The 14496-nt window shown below is 45.2% G+C and overlaps 1 protein-coding gene across 2 annotated transcripts in view; it reads left to right on the top strand.

Annotated features, from left to right (window-relative positions):
* LOC141139104 (zinc finger protein 783-like) overlaps window positions 1-9853 on the top strand; it is a 38653-nt gene extending 28800 nt beyond the window's left edge. For both annotated transcript variants that reach the window (XM_073624922.1, XM_073624921.1), the window contains exon 8: window positions 1420-9853. In XM_073624922.1, coding sequence (XP_073481023.1) covers window positions 1420-2264 — 845 coding nt within the window. In that variant the 3' untranslated portion in view covers window positions 2265-9853. The remainder of the gene's footprint in view (window positions 1-1419) is intronic.
* The last annotated feature ends 4643 nt before the right edge of the window (window positions 9854-14496 follow it).

The following is a 14496-nucleotide window of genomic DNA, read 5'->3' as shown; positions in this document are numbered from 1 at the left end:
AAAATCGCAGATTGCCGCCATTACTAGTAAAAAAAAAATAATAATAAAAATGCTATAAATCTATATTTTGTAGACGCTATAACTTTTGCGCAAACCAAGCAATATACGCTTATTGCAATTTTTTTTTGCCAAACATATGTAGAAGAAAAAATTAAAATTTCAAAATTTTCGCTCTTTTTTTGTTTATAGCGCAAAAAATAAAAACCGCAGAGATGATCAAAATACCACCAAAAGAAAGCTCTATTTGTGGGAAAAAAAGGACGTCATTTTGTTTGGGTGCAGCATCGCACGACCGCGCAATTGTCAGTTAAAGCGACGCAGTGCCGAATCGCAAAAAAAATGGCCCGGTTATTCAGCAGCCAAATCTTCTGGGGCTGAAATGGTTAACCACTTGCCGCCTGTATAACATACTTATATGGCAGGAAGGTGGCACTGTTTTTTTATTGGATATGTTTTATAGCAGAAAGTAAAAAATATAACTTTAAATTTTGCGCAAACCAATCTATATACGCTTATTGCGATTTTTTTTTTTTTTTACCAAATATATGTAGAAGAATACATATTGGCCTAAACTGATGAAGACATGCTGTGTCTCAGCCAATCAGTAGGGAGAGTCCCGGACGGCCGTGGCACTTGTGCACGTGGCTGGATCGAGAGGGGGCTCAGGTAAGTATTAGGGGGGATGCTGCACACAGAAGGTTTTTTTATCTTAATGCATAGAATGCATTAAGATAAAAAACCTTCTACCTTTACAACCACTTTAAAGTGGTTGTTAACTCAAAGTTAGAACTGACTGCCAGCCCCTCTATTATAGGCAGGCATACCACGCTGTGTAAGTCTTTTATAAAAACGAGGCTTGTAAATACCTATTTAGGGCGCTCTTCAAGACAGTCACATGACACACGGCCGCTTTACATCTCCGATACATGGATACTGTTGGAGGGGCCGAGATCTCCCTCTGGCGTTAGCCGGGGAGGTCACGTGACCGATCCCCGCAGAAGCCCTGTCGCGGAGATGTAAAGCAGCCGCGAGTCATGTGACCGGCCTGAAGATAGCTTTAAAAATGTATTTACAATCCTCATTTTTAGCAGAAGCGCCGGCTGGTCGTTCGGGTCTCCTGATGGGACGGGAGAGCTTGAGAAAGCTGCAGGGAGGAGGGGTGGGAGTCCCGTCCTGCTGCTTGTAAGAACATTCCACCGGCTAGTTAGCTTTGCTTTTACAAGAAAGCTGACCGCCGACTTTAAAACACGGTATTGGGATGATGCCAGGCATCATACCGTTATGACCACTTGAAGTCCAGCGACACATGAGTACGTCACTGATCCGAAAGTGGGTAATCACCGCAAAGATTAAAAGTGGATTTTGTTTTTTTTGAAGTTTTTTTTTCCCATATAACCTTCATCTTTCTTCTTGTTCCAGATAATGGGTTCTTAAGCAGCCCCGCTGAGGACCATCTGTCAGACCTTCAACACAACGGCCTGTCCCTGGAAAATGGCTCTTTTGAGGAATGGGATAACCCATCCCCCATTCGCCTTCCACGCCCCAGAAAATGCCAGTCCATATTTAGGATCGGTCAGCCCATTTCCGAGCAGGCGTACGACTTCAACGAGCCGTCAAGCCCCACGCAGATGCGACCGTTCCAGTGCTCACAGTGCCAGCAGAGCTTCAGCGAGAGGGAGACCCTCCTCTTGCATCAGACTGTTCATGCCACTTGGAACTGCGACACACAGGAAGTTCGAGGAGATGAGTACATTGTCCCCGGCCATTCGTCTTCCGCCGTTATCCGAAGCTGCCCTGCACCATACCTGTGCGGGGACTGCGGCAAAGGTTTCACTAGCTCCTACAAGCTGAAGATCCACCAGAGAATTCACACAGGGGAACGCCCTTACAAGTGCCTCGTATGCGAGAAACGCTTCCACAAGAGTGCCCACCTGAAGGTCCACCATCGTACCCACACAGGAGAACGGCCTTATGGCTGCCAGGTGTGCAGCAAGAGGTTTACCAAATCCTACCATCTGAAGGTCCACCTCCGGACCCATACCGGGGAACGCCCTTACCAGTGCCCCATTTGCCACAAAACCTTCAGCGTCAACTCTCACCTGACTGTCCACATAAGGACTCACTCGGGTGAAAAGCCCTTTGTCTGCTTCGAATGCGGCAAGAGCTTTCGGCAAAAGACCAGCCTTCTCAGCCACCAGAAGTCCCACCAGCGCTTAGTAGAGAGGCGGAAGCTGACGTGGAAGACTTTGTGGCCAGAGAAATGAAATTGCCTCTAGAGGTTCTAGCGCAGCACTTAACTCTTATAAGAGTGGTTACTCACTGGGAAGAAGCAGTTTTACTTCTTGAGGAACATTTAACGATGGCATAACTAATAATCTCTGTGCCAATGAGGGATTGTTGCCAGTTTCAGGAGTAGTATTGCTAAGAGTGGATCCAGGACACACTAACTTCAAGGCCTACTTGGGCTCTTTGTAACATCCTAAAGGTGTTGTGTAAAATCCTAACTTGAAAGAATTCATTAGCTGCTAGTTTAGATGTTGATGAGTTCTTAACCAACCCTTGTCAAACTTGTGGTCTATTATATTTGACATAATGGTGCCCCAATGTTTGGCCACCCATGCCCCTGGCCTGTAACGGCCAACGAGATGACCAGGGTGATATGTCCTGGCCAGATCCAGCATTATGGGCTGTAGCACAGACCGGATATCAGAACATGCTTTCTGATCTCTCCGCCTGTGTCATCCATGATGGACTCTTACCAAGTATCAAAAGCACTTTAGGATAAGTTTTAGATTATCCCAAGAATAACAAATAAGCTAAACTATAAGCTAAAACTAGAAACTTAGCTTTTCTAAAGGACATAAGAACATATTAGGCTTGTGATGCCTCAAAGGAGCACCGAACATTTACCTGCAAGCTCCCAGCCCACCGCTGTGACTTCAGCATTCGCAGGGACTGTACATACAATCAGCAATGGGTCGGTCAATTGTTTTTTTTTTTTTTGCAGTTAAAGATGCTCCATCACATCGTAGGAAGCTCCAAAGACATCAGGTTCTCAGAATGGAAAAGTGTTGCCTATTTCCCTCCTTGGGTTCTAGGTTCAGTTGTAGCCTGTTATTTCAGAGAGGTCTAGTTTTTATTTGTAGCTTTGTGACCGTACTGAACCACTGTATCAAAATTCTCGATCCCCCACACCTCCCTGGAGAGATATATATATATATATACTACCAAAGATCCTTTAGACCACCTGATAATTACAGTACGAGGGTCTCAAACATTCCAACTCCAGACTGTGTCCGTTATAGCAATTATGACATGAAGCGTGACCAGTAAACAGGACATTGTGCAATTGCCTGCTGAGTCCACGTGCTTGAAATGTTGGTGAAAATTTCCAGGTCTTGCGTGTTGTTGGTGATTGGAATGGGGATGTGATGAAAAGCTGAAAGTCATACATACAATGCATATGCTGAGACACTCTGCCAAGCTGGTGGACCTATTACCGTTGTTGTAGATGGAGTCTCCAGCTGCCTTTTTTGGACAGCTTTGTGCATGATTCCTTGCCCTGTTCCTGCACAAACTAGGGGCAGGGATGTCAAACTCCATTTCACCACAGGCCGCATCAGCATTATGGTTGCCTTCAAAGGGCCGGTTGTATCTGTAAGACTAGATGTCCATAGCGCCCCCACCCCCCCTTACATCAGATGTCAAGAGCCCCCCACCATCAGAATTTAAGAGTCCCCCACCCACCCTTACATACCAGTGCACCCCTTACGTTGCGCTCCTGCTGCGAAAAAGCTGGGGTGGACCTGGGAAGCAGAAAGTGCAGGGTCTGGAGGAGGAACAGAGGAGGACGGGAGTCGGCTGAATGCTGAGACCAGGGGAGTCAGAGACGAGGAGGTGCTGTGGCTGCACAGAGAGGCGCCAGATCTACAGGAGGAGTTCTGAGATGAGGGGGATGCCACAGCTGCAAGGGCCACGTGGAATGGCCAGGTGGGCTGGATTCGGCCCGCGGGCCTTGTGTTTGACACATGCGAACTAGTATGTTTCCTCCTTCTCTTGTTACATGTTTAAAATTTATAATGCCAAGTAAAAACACAACAGGAAGAGTGGGGCCCCCTTGTTACGGCCTCAGCAGATCCAAGAGCTCATGAGCAGAGATTTCAGCACTGGAGTTCTAACGAGCCATAAAGCCCAATCCAATTTACAGAAATAAATATGCAGTCCGACTGGCATTTTAATAACAGACTCCATCCTCATAGTCCTACCTATACTTTCCTATTAAGCTGGGTACATACTGACAGTCTTTTTTCGGTTAACCAGAGGGCTAAATGAAAAAAAAAAACCTGACAGATCGCTGTACCAACGCAAGCAATGTTGGTGCGCCGATCATCTCCCCTGCTGTATTGAATTAGGACAGGCGTTAGGCTCTACTGACCTCCCCAGCCAGACTTCCCGGCCTGGCGGGCGCTCATAGGAACACGCATGTGCGAATGTCCGAGCGTCTGCCTTGCTACAGGGTGTAGACATTGCCCCCCCCAGGGGCAGCCTCTGGATGCCCAACTGGCCCTTCTTTACTGGATGAGCAAGAAAAAAGGCACAAACTAACCTCTTTGCATGGATATTGCAATCAGGTTCCCAGGAATTGTCTTCCGGGCCGTACCCCTTCCACTTAATCAAAAATTGTACATGAATTTGCCTTTTTCCACTTCATATTCCATCAATCATAACTGGTTGTCTAGGCCCTCTGTCAGGGAAAGGATCTGGTACTGCAGGTTTTAGTAGTGAAACATGGAACACAGGATGGATCTTAAATAAGTCAGGTAAGGAAAAGCTCATACGATACCTCATTTTACTTTTTCTTCACCAGAAATGGTCCAATAAATTTGGGTGCCAACTTCTTTGATGGACACCTCAACTTAAGATTTGTTGTAGAGAGCCATACCTGATCACCCAGCTGTAGATTCAGTTCCCCTCTTCTCTTATTATCAAAGGCCCTCTTGTTGTTAGCCTGCGCCTTGGCCACTGCCTCCTGCAAGATCTTATTGTTGTGATCTAGAAAATCCATGGTATTCGGGACTGACAAAATTGTAGACTCTGAAATGAAATCAGGCAGAAATTACAGATAAAAACCATAATTGTCAAAGAAAGGGGATTGCCCTCTAGCTGAGTGATAGGCATTGTTGTAGGCAAATTCTGCTAACGGCAGTAATGATACCCAATCATCCTGAGCAAAAGATGTGAAGAATCGATTGTACTGTTCAAGTGTTTGGTCCTCTCTGTTTGCCCGTTAGTTTGGGGATGGTAAGCTGAGGACATGGCCAGTTCAAGCTTCAACAGTTCACATAAGGCTCTCCAGAAACGTGAAGTGAACTGTACACCACAATCTGATGTGATGCTTGCAGGTACCCCATGCAGCCTAACATTCTCTTTAACAAACACTGGGACAGTTTCCATAGCAGATGGGGTGTGCTTCAAAGGCAGAAAGTGGGCCATCTTGGTCGGTCTACTACTACAAAGATTGCTGTGCATCCCTCAGCAGGTGGAAGTTCTACTAAGAAAATCCATGGATATCATCCTCCATGGTCTATCAGGAACAGGTAAAGGCTTTAACAGACCCCAGGCCCTACTTCTTGCTGTCTTGTTCTGAATGCAAACAGAACTTGAGTTCACATACTTCTTGCAAAAAACTTCCAAATCAAGCCACCAGAATGTATGCCCTACCAGCTCAAGAGTTTTATGGATGCCAAAATGACCTGCCAGCGGATGATCATGAAGCACACTCAGGACCCCTACTTGTGCACTTTCTGGGACAAAGATTTTGTTTTCCCTCCAAAGCAAGCCGTCTCTAGGTGTTAGGGTCATTCCAGAGGGACTATGTAACATTCTTATGTTTGTGGAAGCTTGTTTGATCTGTGAGAGAAGATCCGTTTGTAACAGTAGAAGGTTTCCCGTGGACAAGATGGTATCTGCAACTGACAAGTACTTGGGACATACGTACATACGGGACAGAGTGTCTGGTTTTATGTTCTTTGATCCAGGCCGGTATGTAATGTGAAAAGAAAATCTGGAGAAAAACAGGGCCCATCTAACTTGTCGTGGCTTCAGTCGCTTAGCAGATCTCAAATACTCTAGATTTTTATGGTCAGTGTATATCAGTATAGGATGGGCTGCGCCCTCCAAAAAGTACCTCCACTCCTCCAATGCTGCTTTGATGGCCAACAGTTCACGATCTCCCACGCCATAATTTTTCTACGCTGGGGAAAGTTTCAGAGAAAAGAAAGCTGCAGGGTGCATTAAGTCCTTGACCCCCTGCTGCTGAAGACAACTGCCCCTACTGCTGTTTCAGATGCATTCACCTCAAAGATGTAAGGTAAAGATGGGTCAGGATGACTGAGGATTGGAGCTGAGGTGAAACATTTCTTTAGTGTTTCGAAAGCATCCTGTGCTTCAGGGTTCCAGCAGAATCGTAGGTTTTGCTTAGTCAGTTGTGTTATGGGGGTGATTATGGCAGAGAATCCTTTAATTATCTTTCTATAAAAGTTTGCAAACCCCACAAAACATACCCCCTTCTTGTCTGTGGGTACAGGCCACTCCAGTATGGCAGACACCTTCTGAGGATCCATTTTAACTCCTGCTGTGGAGATCACCAACCAAAAAAAGCTGGACGCTCTGCCACTCGAATTCACACTTCTCCGGTTTTGCATACAGTTTGTGTTGACAGAGCCAGCCTAGCACAATACTGACCTGCTCTTGGTGTTAATCAAGAGACCCTGAAAAAAACAAAATATCGTCCAGGTAGACGATTACAAAAATGTCCAGTAGATCTTGAAATACATCGTTGATAAAGTGCTGAAAGGTGGCAGGAGCATTGCAGAAAAAGGCATGACCAAGTACTCGAAATGTCCAAATCTGGTATGGAAGGCCATCTTCCACTCATCCCCCTCTCGAATGTGGATCAGGTTATAAGCTCCTCTCAAGTCCAGTTTAGTGAAGATAATTGCAGACCTTAATCTTTGGAATAGTTTGGGCATCAGGGGCAAAGGTTGGCGGTTCTTCACTGTGATTTTATTTAACTCCCGATAATCCACACATGGATGGAGGGAATGGTCTTTCTTTATTACAAAGAATATCCTGGCTCCTGCTGGGGAGGTGGATGGGCGGATGAACCCCTTTTTGAGATTCTCATCGACATATTCCTTTAGTGCCTCCTGTTCCCGTTCTGACAGCGGAAATATATGTCCAAATCGGGCAGTCATATGGACACGATGGGAAGGCAGGATGTCTGCTCCCCAATTACTGAAGACATTGAGGAACTGGTGATATGGTTCAGGTACTGACTGGAGTGCACCTGGATCAGAGTCCATACATAGTAATGTTACCGGTGCGCCGAGGGGTTCTGATATACAATGTCTCTGGGAGCATTGTGATAGAAACTTAACTTCTTCAGACACCCAACTGATTTGGGGATTATGGGCTTGAAGCCAGGGCAGGCCCAAAATGACAGGGAACAAAGGGGATGTAATGGCATCAAGACTCAGTAGTTCTTTATGTTGAGAGGAAGAAATAACAGGTAGTGGGGGTGTTTCTTGAGTCACATACCCAGAACTGATACATGAATTGAAATGGGCAGAAACTGGAGCTCTTGATGTCATCCATGCAGAACAGTTCTGCTGGGTAGACCTTTCTGATTGATTCTCATGGAGCCGTCAGTCAGTCTGAATTGCTAGGGAGATAAGTCCTTCCAAAGTGTTGGGTATGCCCACTCAGGCAAGTTCATCCTTCAAGTTTTCAGAAAGGCCCATGCGAAACTGGTGTCGTAGAGCTGCATCATTTCACTGGGTGTCTGCGCTCCAGCGTCTGTTGCTCTGCGGCCTCGTTGGAGCACGTGGAGAGTAGTCTCTGCCTTGGTAGTCCATTGTGGGTCATCATAAAGCAGGGACATAGCATCAAAGAAGGATGACATGGCATGCATTTGTTCATTATTTTCGTCAAGTAACCGGTGGGCCCAGGTCTGGGGCTCCCCTTGAAGCAATGATATTATAAATCCCACCTTGGCGGATTCCAGTGAAAAAGTCCGGGGTTGCAAATCAAAATACAGTTGGCATACGTTGCGGAAGGCCTGAAACTTGCTTCGGTCCCCTGAGAACCTCTCAGGAGTGGGAACTCTGGGCTCAGGTGGGAGCATTACCACAGAACGAGAGGAAACAGTCTGTGTAGGCATGGCAGAGGATATTGTAGCGGTACTGGCAGGAACTGCTAATGTCTGTACTCGTTCTTCCAGCTTAAGGTGCCCTTCTTGTAATGACTGCACAGCTTGCGTGAGGGCTGTAAGATGTTGACAAAGTCCATCCATCTGTGAAGCTCCTTCTGTAGGCTCAGACATGACTGTCTGATACTGTCACGTACCTGATGGTAGAAGGAGACCTCTCTTACAACCCTGGCTTGGGGACCACTGGGGTTGCAATAGTGGCCGCGAGAGCGCATCAAGGTAGGAGTGCCTGTGAGATCAGCTGCAGATGAGTAGTGCTGGTTCACTGGAATGGCTGGACTGTAAGTAGCAGCTGGAGGCAGTGGTTGCAGAAGTGGGTCAGCGACCCCAGGCACTGGCAGATACAGGAGCAGGCTGGAGCTGTGTGAGACAAGGTGGGTCAACACGGGTAATCTGGTATGTAATACAGCAGCGGAAAGTCAGGCAGGTGCTGGTTCAGCAGGGTCAAGGCAAGCCGAGGTCGGATAGGGGAAGACAGAGGTGGTCAAACAGAGCTGGGTCAATATAGGTATCAAGGCAGGTACAGGTTCAGGACTCAGGTACAGCTCCAGATAAGACAGCACTGCACTACAGAAGCTGCTGTCCTTTTAAAGGGTCATTGGCGCCAAGCAGAGTTAGCGGGCATGCGCGCCTGCCGCATGTTTTTCGCACACGTGCCGCTTCCCGCTCGTAGGAACACATGTGCGCACGTCTGAGCATCTGCCTTGCTACAGGGTGTCCCTGACACAGCCTCTCAGCTGCTGCAGACTTTTAAAAATCAGGCAATTACCTGTGCCTGGAGTTCAGTGCTGTTATCCCACAGCCAGTTTTTTCTACCACTGTGGATCACCGGTGCTGTCTTGGGCATGGGAACCAACTGTAACTTCCTTAGGAATTGCTGCCAGCTTCTGCACATGATTGCAGGGTGCTGTGGGACTGGTCCTGCACCCTCCTGGTGTGCAATGTGTTCCAGGAGGGAACGTTTTCATTCTCGCCTAAGCAAAATTGAGGAAGTGGGAGTGTGTGACTGGGGTGGGGGGGAGGAATAGTGACACTTTAACTTTTGAGTGACGGTCCGCTTTAAGACACTTTCAGGTGGTTTAGAATTGACACAGCGGTTTTCGTTTTTCTCAGCCCCCCATAACATAGTTTTATTACCTGTTAAATCCTGCCAGTAGATCTGTCATTTATCCACTTCCTGTAACCAGTGTTGCCAACCTATCAGATTGAAATTTACTGACACGACATTCAAAATTTACCGACACAGTTGCGTTTTTACTGGCATTTCCAAAAGTAAAAAAAAAACTGTTTTGAGTTCAAATTTCAGTATTTAGGCTACAAACAAGTACAATGTGCAATTAGCAGTGTGATTTGAAGTAGATAATAAAGCAAAAAGCATATTTCTTATTTTTAACATAGGTTAGTGTGGGTGTATCTTCATTTAAATAATGCACTGCATCCCTTAATTTGCAAACAAATGGAAATAGTACTTTCCTTGGGACTTTTAAGGTGCAATACCACAACTACAAGATTCATTAAAATCAACTGTATTTATTAGAAAATTGATTTAAAAAAAAAACAAAAAACAATGTGTCCATATAAAGTAGAATGCATTCATGACCCATTCCCTATGGTCCTTTTAGTTCATAATGGTATTGGAGTGGTGAATCCCAACATGTTTCGCACTCTGGGCTTTCTCAGGGGATATACTGTCCTCTAAAAGGTCATGGCACCTATAGTAGTAGCCAAAAAGAAACAAAAGTAGAGTACTGAATAAGGGATTTCAGATGGTTACTACCACAGTGTTTCAAAAGGAGCCAGATAGGTTAGGACCATAAGTGACCACGGGAGGTAAACAGGGAAGAAAAAAGAACGTAATACCAGCAACACCCACACAAAGGCATATAGCCCTCACTGCAGGGTATAATCCCTGTGCTGAAAATGATTCACAAGCAGTGAGTGTCCTGCCCACATGGCTCTGGCCTGGGCCACGTGGGCAGGACACTCACAGCTCCTAACCTATCTGGCTCCTTTTGAAATGCTGGGGTAGTAACCATCTAAAATCCCTTATTTGGTACTCCACTCTTGTTTATTTTTGGCTACTACTATAGGTGCCATGACCCTTTAGTGGACGGTGTATCCCTTGAGGAAGCCCAGAGGGCGAAACATGTTGGGATTCTCCACTCCAATACTGTTATGAACTAAAAGGACCATAAAGAATGGGTCATGAATGCATTCTATTTTATGTGGACACTTTTTTTAATATACATTTTCTAATAAATACTGTTAATTTTAATGAATCTTGTAGTAGTGCAATTGCACCTTAAAAGTCCCAAGGAACTTCCTATTTTCATATTTCTTATTTTATTTTCGATTGTTGTAGGTAAGTAGCTCAGGGACAGGACTCAAAAGAACAAGAAATTAGAATGGGCAGGCACAAAGTAAAATTGACTCTCACAGTGACACTGACAGGTCACATCCTCTCCTGAGTCACAGTGACAGCCTCTCTCCATGCCAGGTGGTCCCTTCAGTCCACTCCAGTGCAGCACTGACAGTCCTGCTCCCAGCTTGCCTTTCTCCCATTCCGCCAATCTGCACACGATGCTCTGGCCGCTCCTCCTGGCTCCTTTGCACCATGACATTACCAGACACACTCAGGCATCACCTCCCCCAGACCCGCTCCCCACCGGCGCTGCCCGAACACCCTCTAGCAGGCACTCGGATGGTCTTCGCTGGCTCCAGACTGGAACTGCGCATGCGTCACGGCCATATTTATTACTGGCAACCTTTTCCTGTCACTAGCATTTACTGTCATGAGAAAAGCCAGTAAAAAATCTTTTACTGGCTGCCAGTAAAAATACTGACGTTTGGCAACACTCCCTGTAACATGGTGACAACACTGTTCTGAAGTGAAATAGTTAAAGTTGACATTTGGTTTTAAAGCAGACCATTATTCCCTTGTTCTTCTTTAAAGAATCCTGCCCTCCTATAATAAAAGGGTACCACATCGCCTCAGTTAGGAGCCATAGTTGGCCACGCCGCTTCAGTTAGGAGCCATGGTTGGCCACATCACCTCAGTTAGGAGCCATGGTTGGCTACTCCTCCACCACAGGATATAATAGCCAAGCAGAACTGAACCAGGAAAAAAAAAACAAGGTGCGATGGGTATGTTCACTTTTTGCATAAGCTGTATAATATTGTGGAGGGGACAAGCACAAGTACAACATTTTCCAGGATGCTCTTTTTTTTTTTACCAATACAGTAGTTGACTTCCTTTTCTGACCTCCTCTGGCTAATGCTATTTCCCTGGCTGCCTCTAACTTGTACACATAAGGATGCTGATATCACCCATATAAGGAGAGCCATAGTTTAATTAGGGCCTTACAAAGAACTGACAATACTTGATCAGCATAACAACGAGGTAACTAGTATATTCAGAAGTAGAGTTCATCAATGGCATTAACCATCCTTCTTTCCACAAGACTGCCCATAACAATGTCAATGAAATGAATGAAAACGTGAAGACCCCTGGCTGTTGGAGACACTTGCCATCACACAGATTTTCTAGCCTGCTAATAAACCTTCTTACACTTCTGGGCTTATAAGTAGAGGTTCCAAAGTCCCACATTTGATATCAGCATCTGGTGAGAATTACAGTCCCAGTCACGAAAAGAAAGATGTACAGTGCCTTGAAAAAGTATTCATACCCCTTGAAATTTTCCACATTTTGTCATGTTACAACCAAAAACGTAAATGTATTTTATTGGGATTTTATGTGATAGACCAACAGTGGCACATAATTGTGAAGTGGAAGGAAAACGATAAATGTTTTTCAAAACTTTTAACAAATAAATATGTGAAAAGTGTGTTTGTATTCAGCCCCCCTGAGTCAATACTTTGTAGAACCATCTTTCGCTGCAATTACAGCTGCAAGTCTTTTTTGGGGATGTCTCTACCAGCTTTGCACATATAGAGAGTGACATTTTTGCCCATTCTTCTTTGCAAAATAGCTCAAACTCTGTCAGATTGGATGGAGAGCGTCTGTGAACAGCAATTTTCAAGTCTTGCCACAGATGCTCAATTGGATTTAGGTCTGGACTTTGACTGGGCCATTCTAACACATGAATATGCTTTGATCCAAACCATTCCATTGTATCTCTGTCTGTATGTTTAGGGTCGTTGTCCTGCTGGAAGGTGAACCTCCGCCCCAGTCTCAAGTCTTTTGCAGACTCTTAACAGGTTTTCTTCTAAGATTGCCCTGTATTTGGCTCCATCCATCTTCCCATCAACTCTAACCAGCTTCCCTGTCCCTGCTGAAGAAAAGAATCCCCACAACATGATGCTGCCACCACCATGTTTCACAGTGGGGATGGTGTGTTCAGGGTGATGTGCAGTGTTAGTTTTCCACCACACATAGCATTTTGCTTTAAGGCCAAAAATTTCAATTGTGGTCTCATCTGATAAGAGCACCTTCTTCCTAATGTTTGCCGTGTTCCCAACATGGCTTCTCACACACTACAAACTGGACTTCTTATGGCTTTCTTTTAACAATGTCTCTTCTTGCCACTCAGACAGACAAAAACAACGCTTGCTCTGAAGCAAGTACGAGAGGGAAGCAATTGGCTACTGGCTATTGAACTTCCTTTTTCTAGTCCCGTCATAAATGTTGTACGTCACCGTGTTCTGGACGGTCGGTCTTTGGTTGGACTTTGGGTTGACCGTGTGTAGGCAAGACCACTTGAATGGAATTCTGTCGGAGAAACCTGCGGAGTTTATTCCGACGGCAAAACCGGTCGTGTGTACGTGGCATAGCAGTTTCTTCCTAATAGATTCTTTCACCTTAGCTGTACATCTCTGCAGCTCCTCCTCCTCTGATGAATGCTCTCCTTGCCCGGCCTGTCAGTTTAGGTGGACGGCCATGTCTTGGTAGGTTTGCAGTTGTACCATACTCTTTCCATTTTCGGAACATGGATTGAGCAGTGCTCCGTGAGATGTTCAAAGCTTGGGATATTTTTTTTATAACCTAACCCTGCTTTAAACTTCTCCACAACTTTACCCCTGACCTGTCTGGTGTGTTCTTTGGCCTTCATGATGCGGTTTGTTCACTAAGGTTCTCTATCAAACCTCTGAGAGCTTCACAGAACAGCTGTATTTATACTGAGATTAAATTACACACAGGTGGACCTAATTTACTAATAAGGTGACTTCTGAAGGCAATTGGTTCCACTAGATTTTAGTTAGGGGCATTAGAGTAAAGTGGGCTGAATACAAATGCACGTCACACTTTTCACATATTTATATATAAAAAAAATTGAAAAACATTTATCATTTCCTTCCACTTTACAATTGTGTGCCACTTTGTGTTGGCCTATCACATAAAAGCCAAATAAAATACATTTACATTTTTGGTTGTAACATGACAAAATATGGAAAATTTCAAGGGGGTATGAATACTTTTTGAAGGCACTGTATATATACTATATGGCCAAACGTATGCAAACTCTCCTCTTAATCAGTGTTCCCTAAACTATGGATCAGGGCCCAAATTGGGTTATAAATTTGTCTGTGGTGGGTAATTTCTGTGAAGTGAAAACATGATTGATATTCCCATCCACAACACCAACGCCCCTATCAGAATGTATGAAATAAGTTAACTCTAATGCAGCGTACACACGGTCTGACTTTTCGACCAGACTTGTCCGACGGACCAAATCCAGCGGACAATCCGATCGTGTGTGGGCTTTGCCGGACCTTCAGCGGACTTTTCCAGCCGCAAATCTGACGGACTTTAGATTTGGAACATGCTTCAAATCTTTACGTCGTAACTTCATCGGACTCAGAAATCCGCTCGTCTGTATGCTAGTCCGACGGACAAAAATGGACGCTAGGGCAGCTATTGGCTACTGGCTATCAACTTCCTTATTTTAGTCCGGTGTACGTCATCACGTACGAATCCGTCGGACTTTGGTGTGATCGTGTGTAGGCAAGTCCATTCGTTAAAAAGTCTGTCGGAAGTCCGTCGAAAGTCTGCTGGAAAGTCTGTCGGACAAGTCCGGTCGAAAAGTCCACCCATGTGTACGCGGCCTTAGTCATTGAAGGGCACAGGAATACAAAAAAGTTGGGTTATACTGTTGCCTGCAGTAGGTTTGAACACTGACAAATAGAATAACTGTAAGCCAGACCTCATAGAAACCCTCCTTTACCCAGTATGCATTCAGTTCTTTGCTAGTGTCCTTGGAACCTTTGCT

Source organism: Aquarana catesbeiana, linkage group LG04, assembly GCF_042186555.1.
Source record: "Aquarana catesbeiana isolate 2022-GZ linkage group LG04, ASM4218655v1, whole genome shotgun sequence".
NCBI lineage: Eukaryota > Metazoa > Chordata > Amphibia > Anura > Ranidae > Aquarana > Aquarana catesbeiana.
This window is presented reverse-complemented; position numbering and strand designations above follow the sequence as displayed.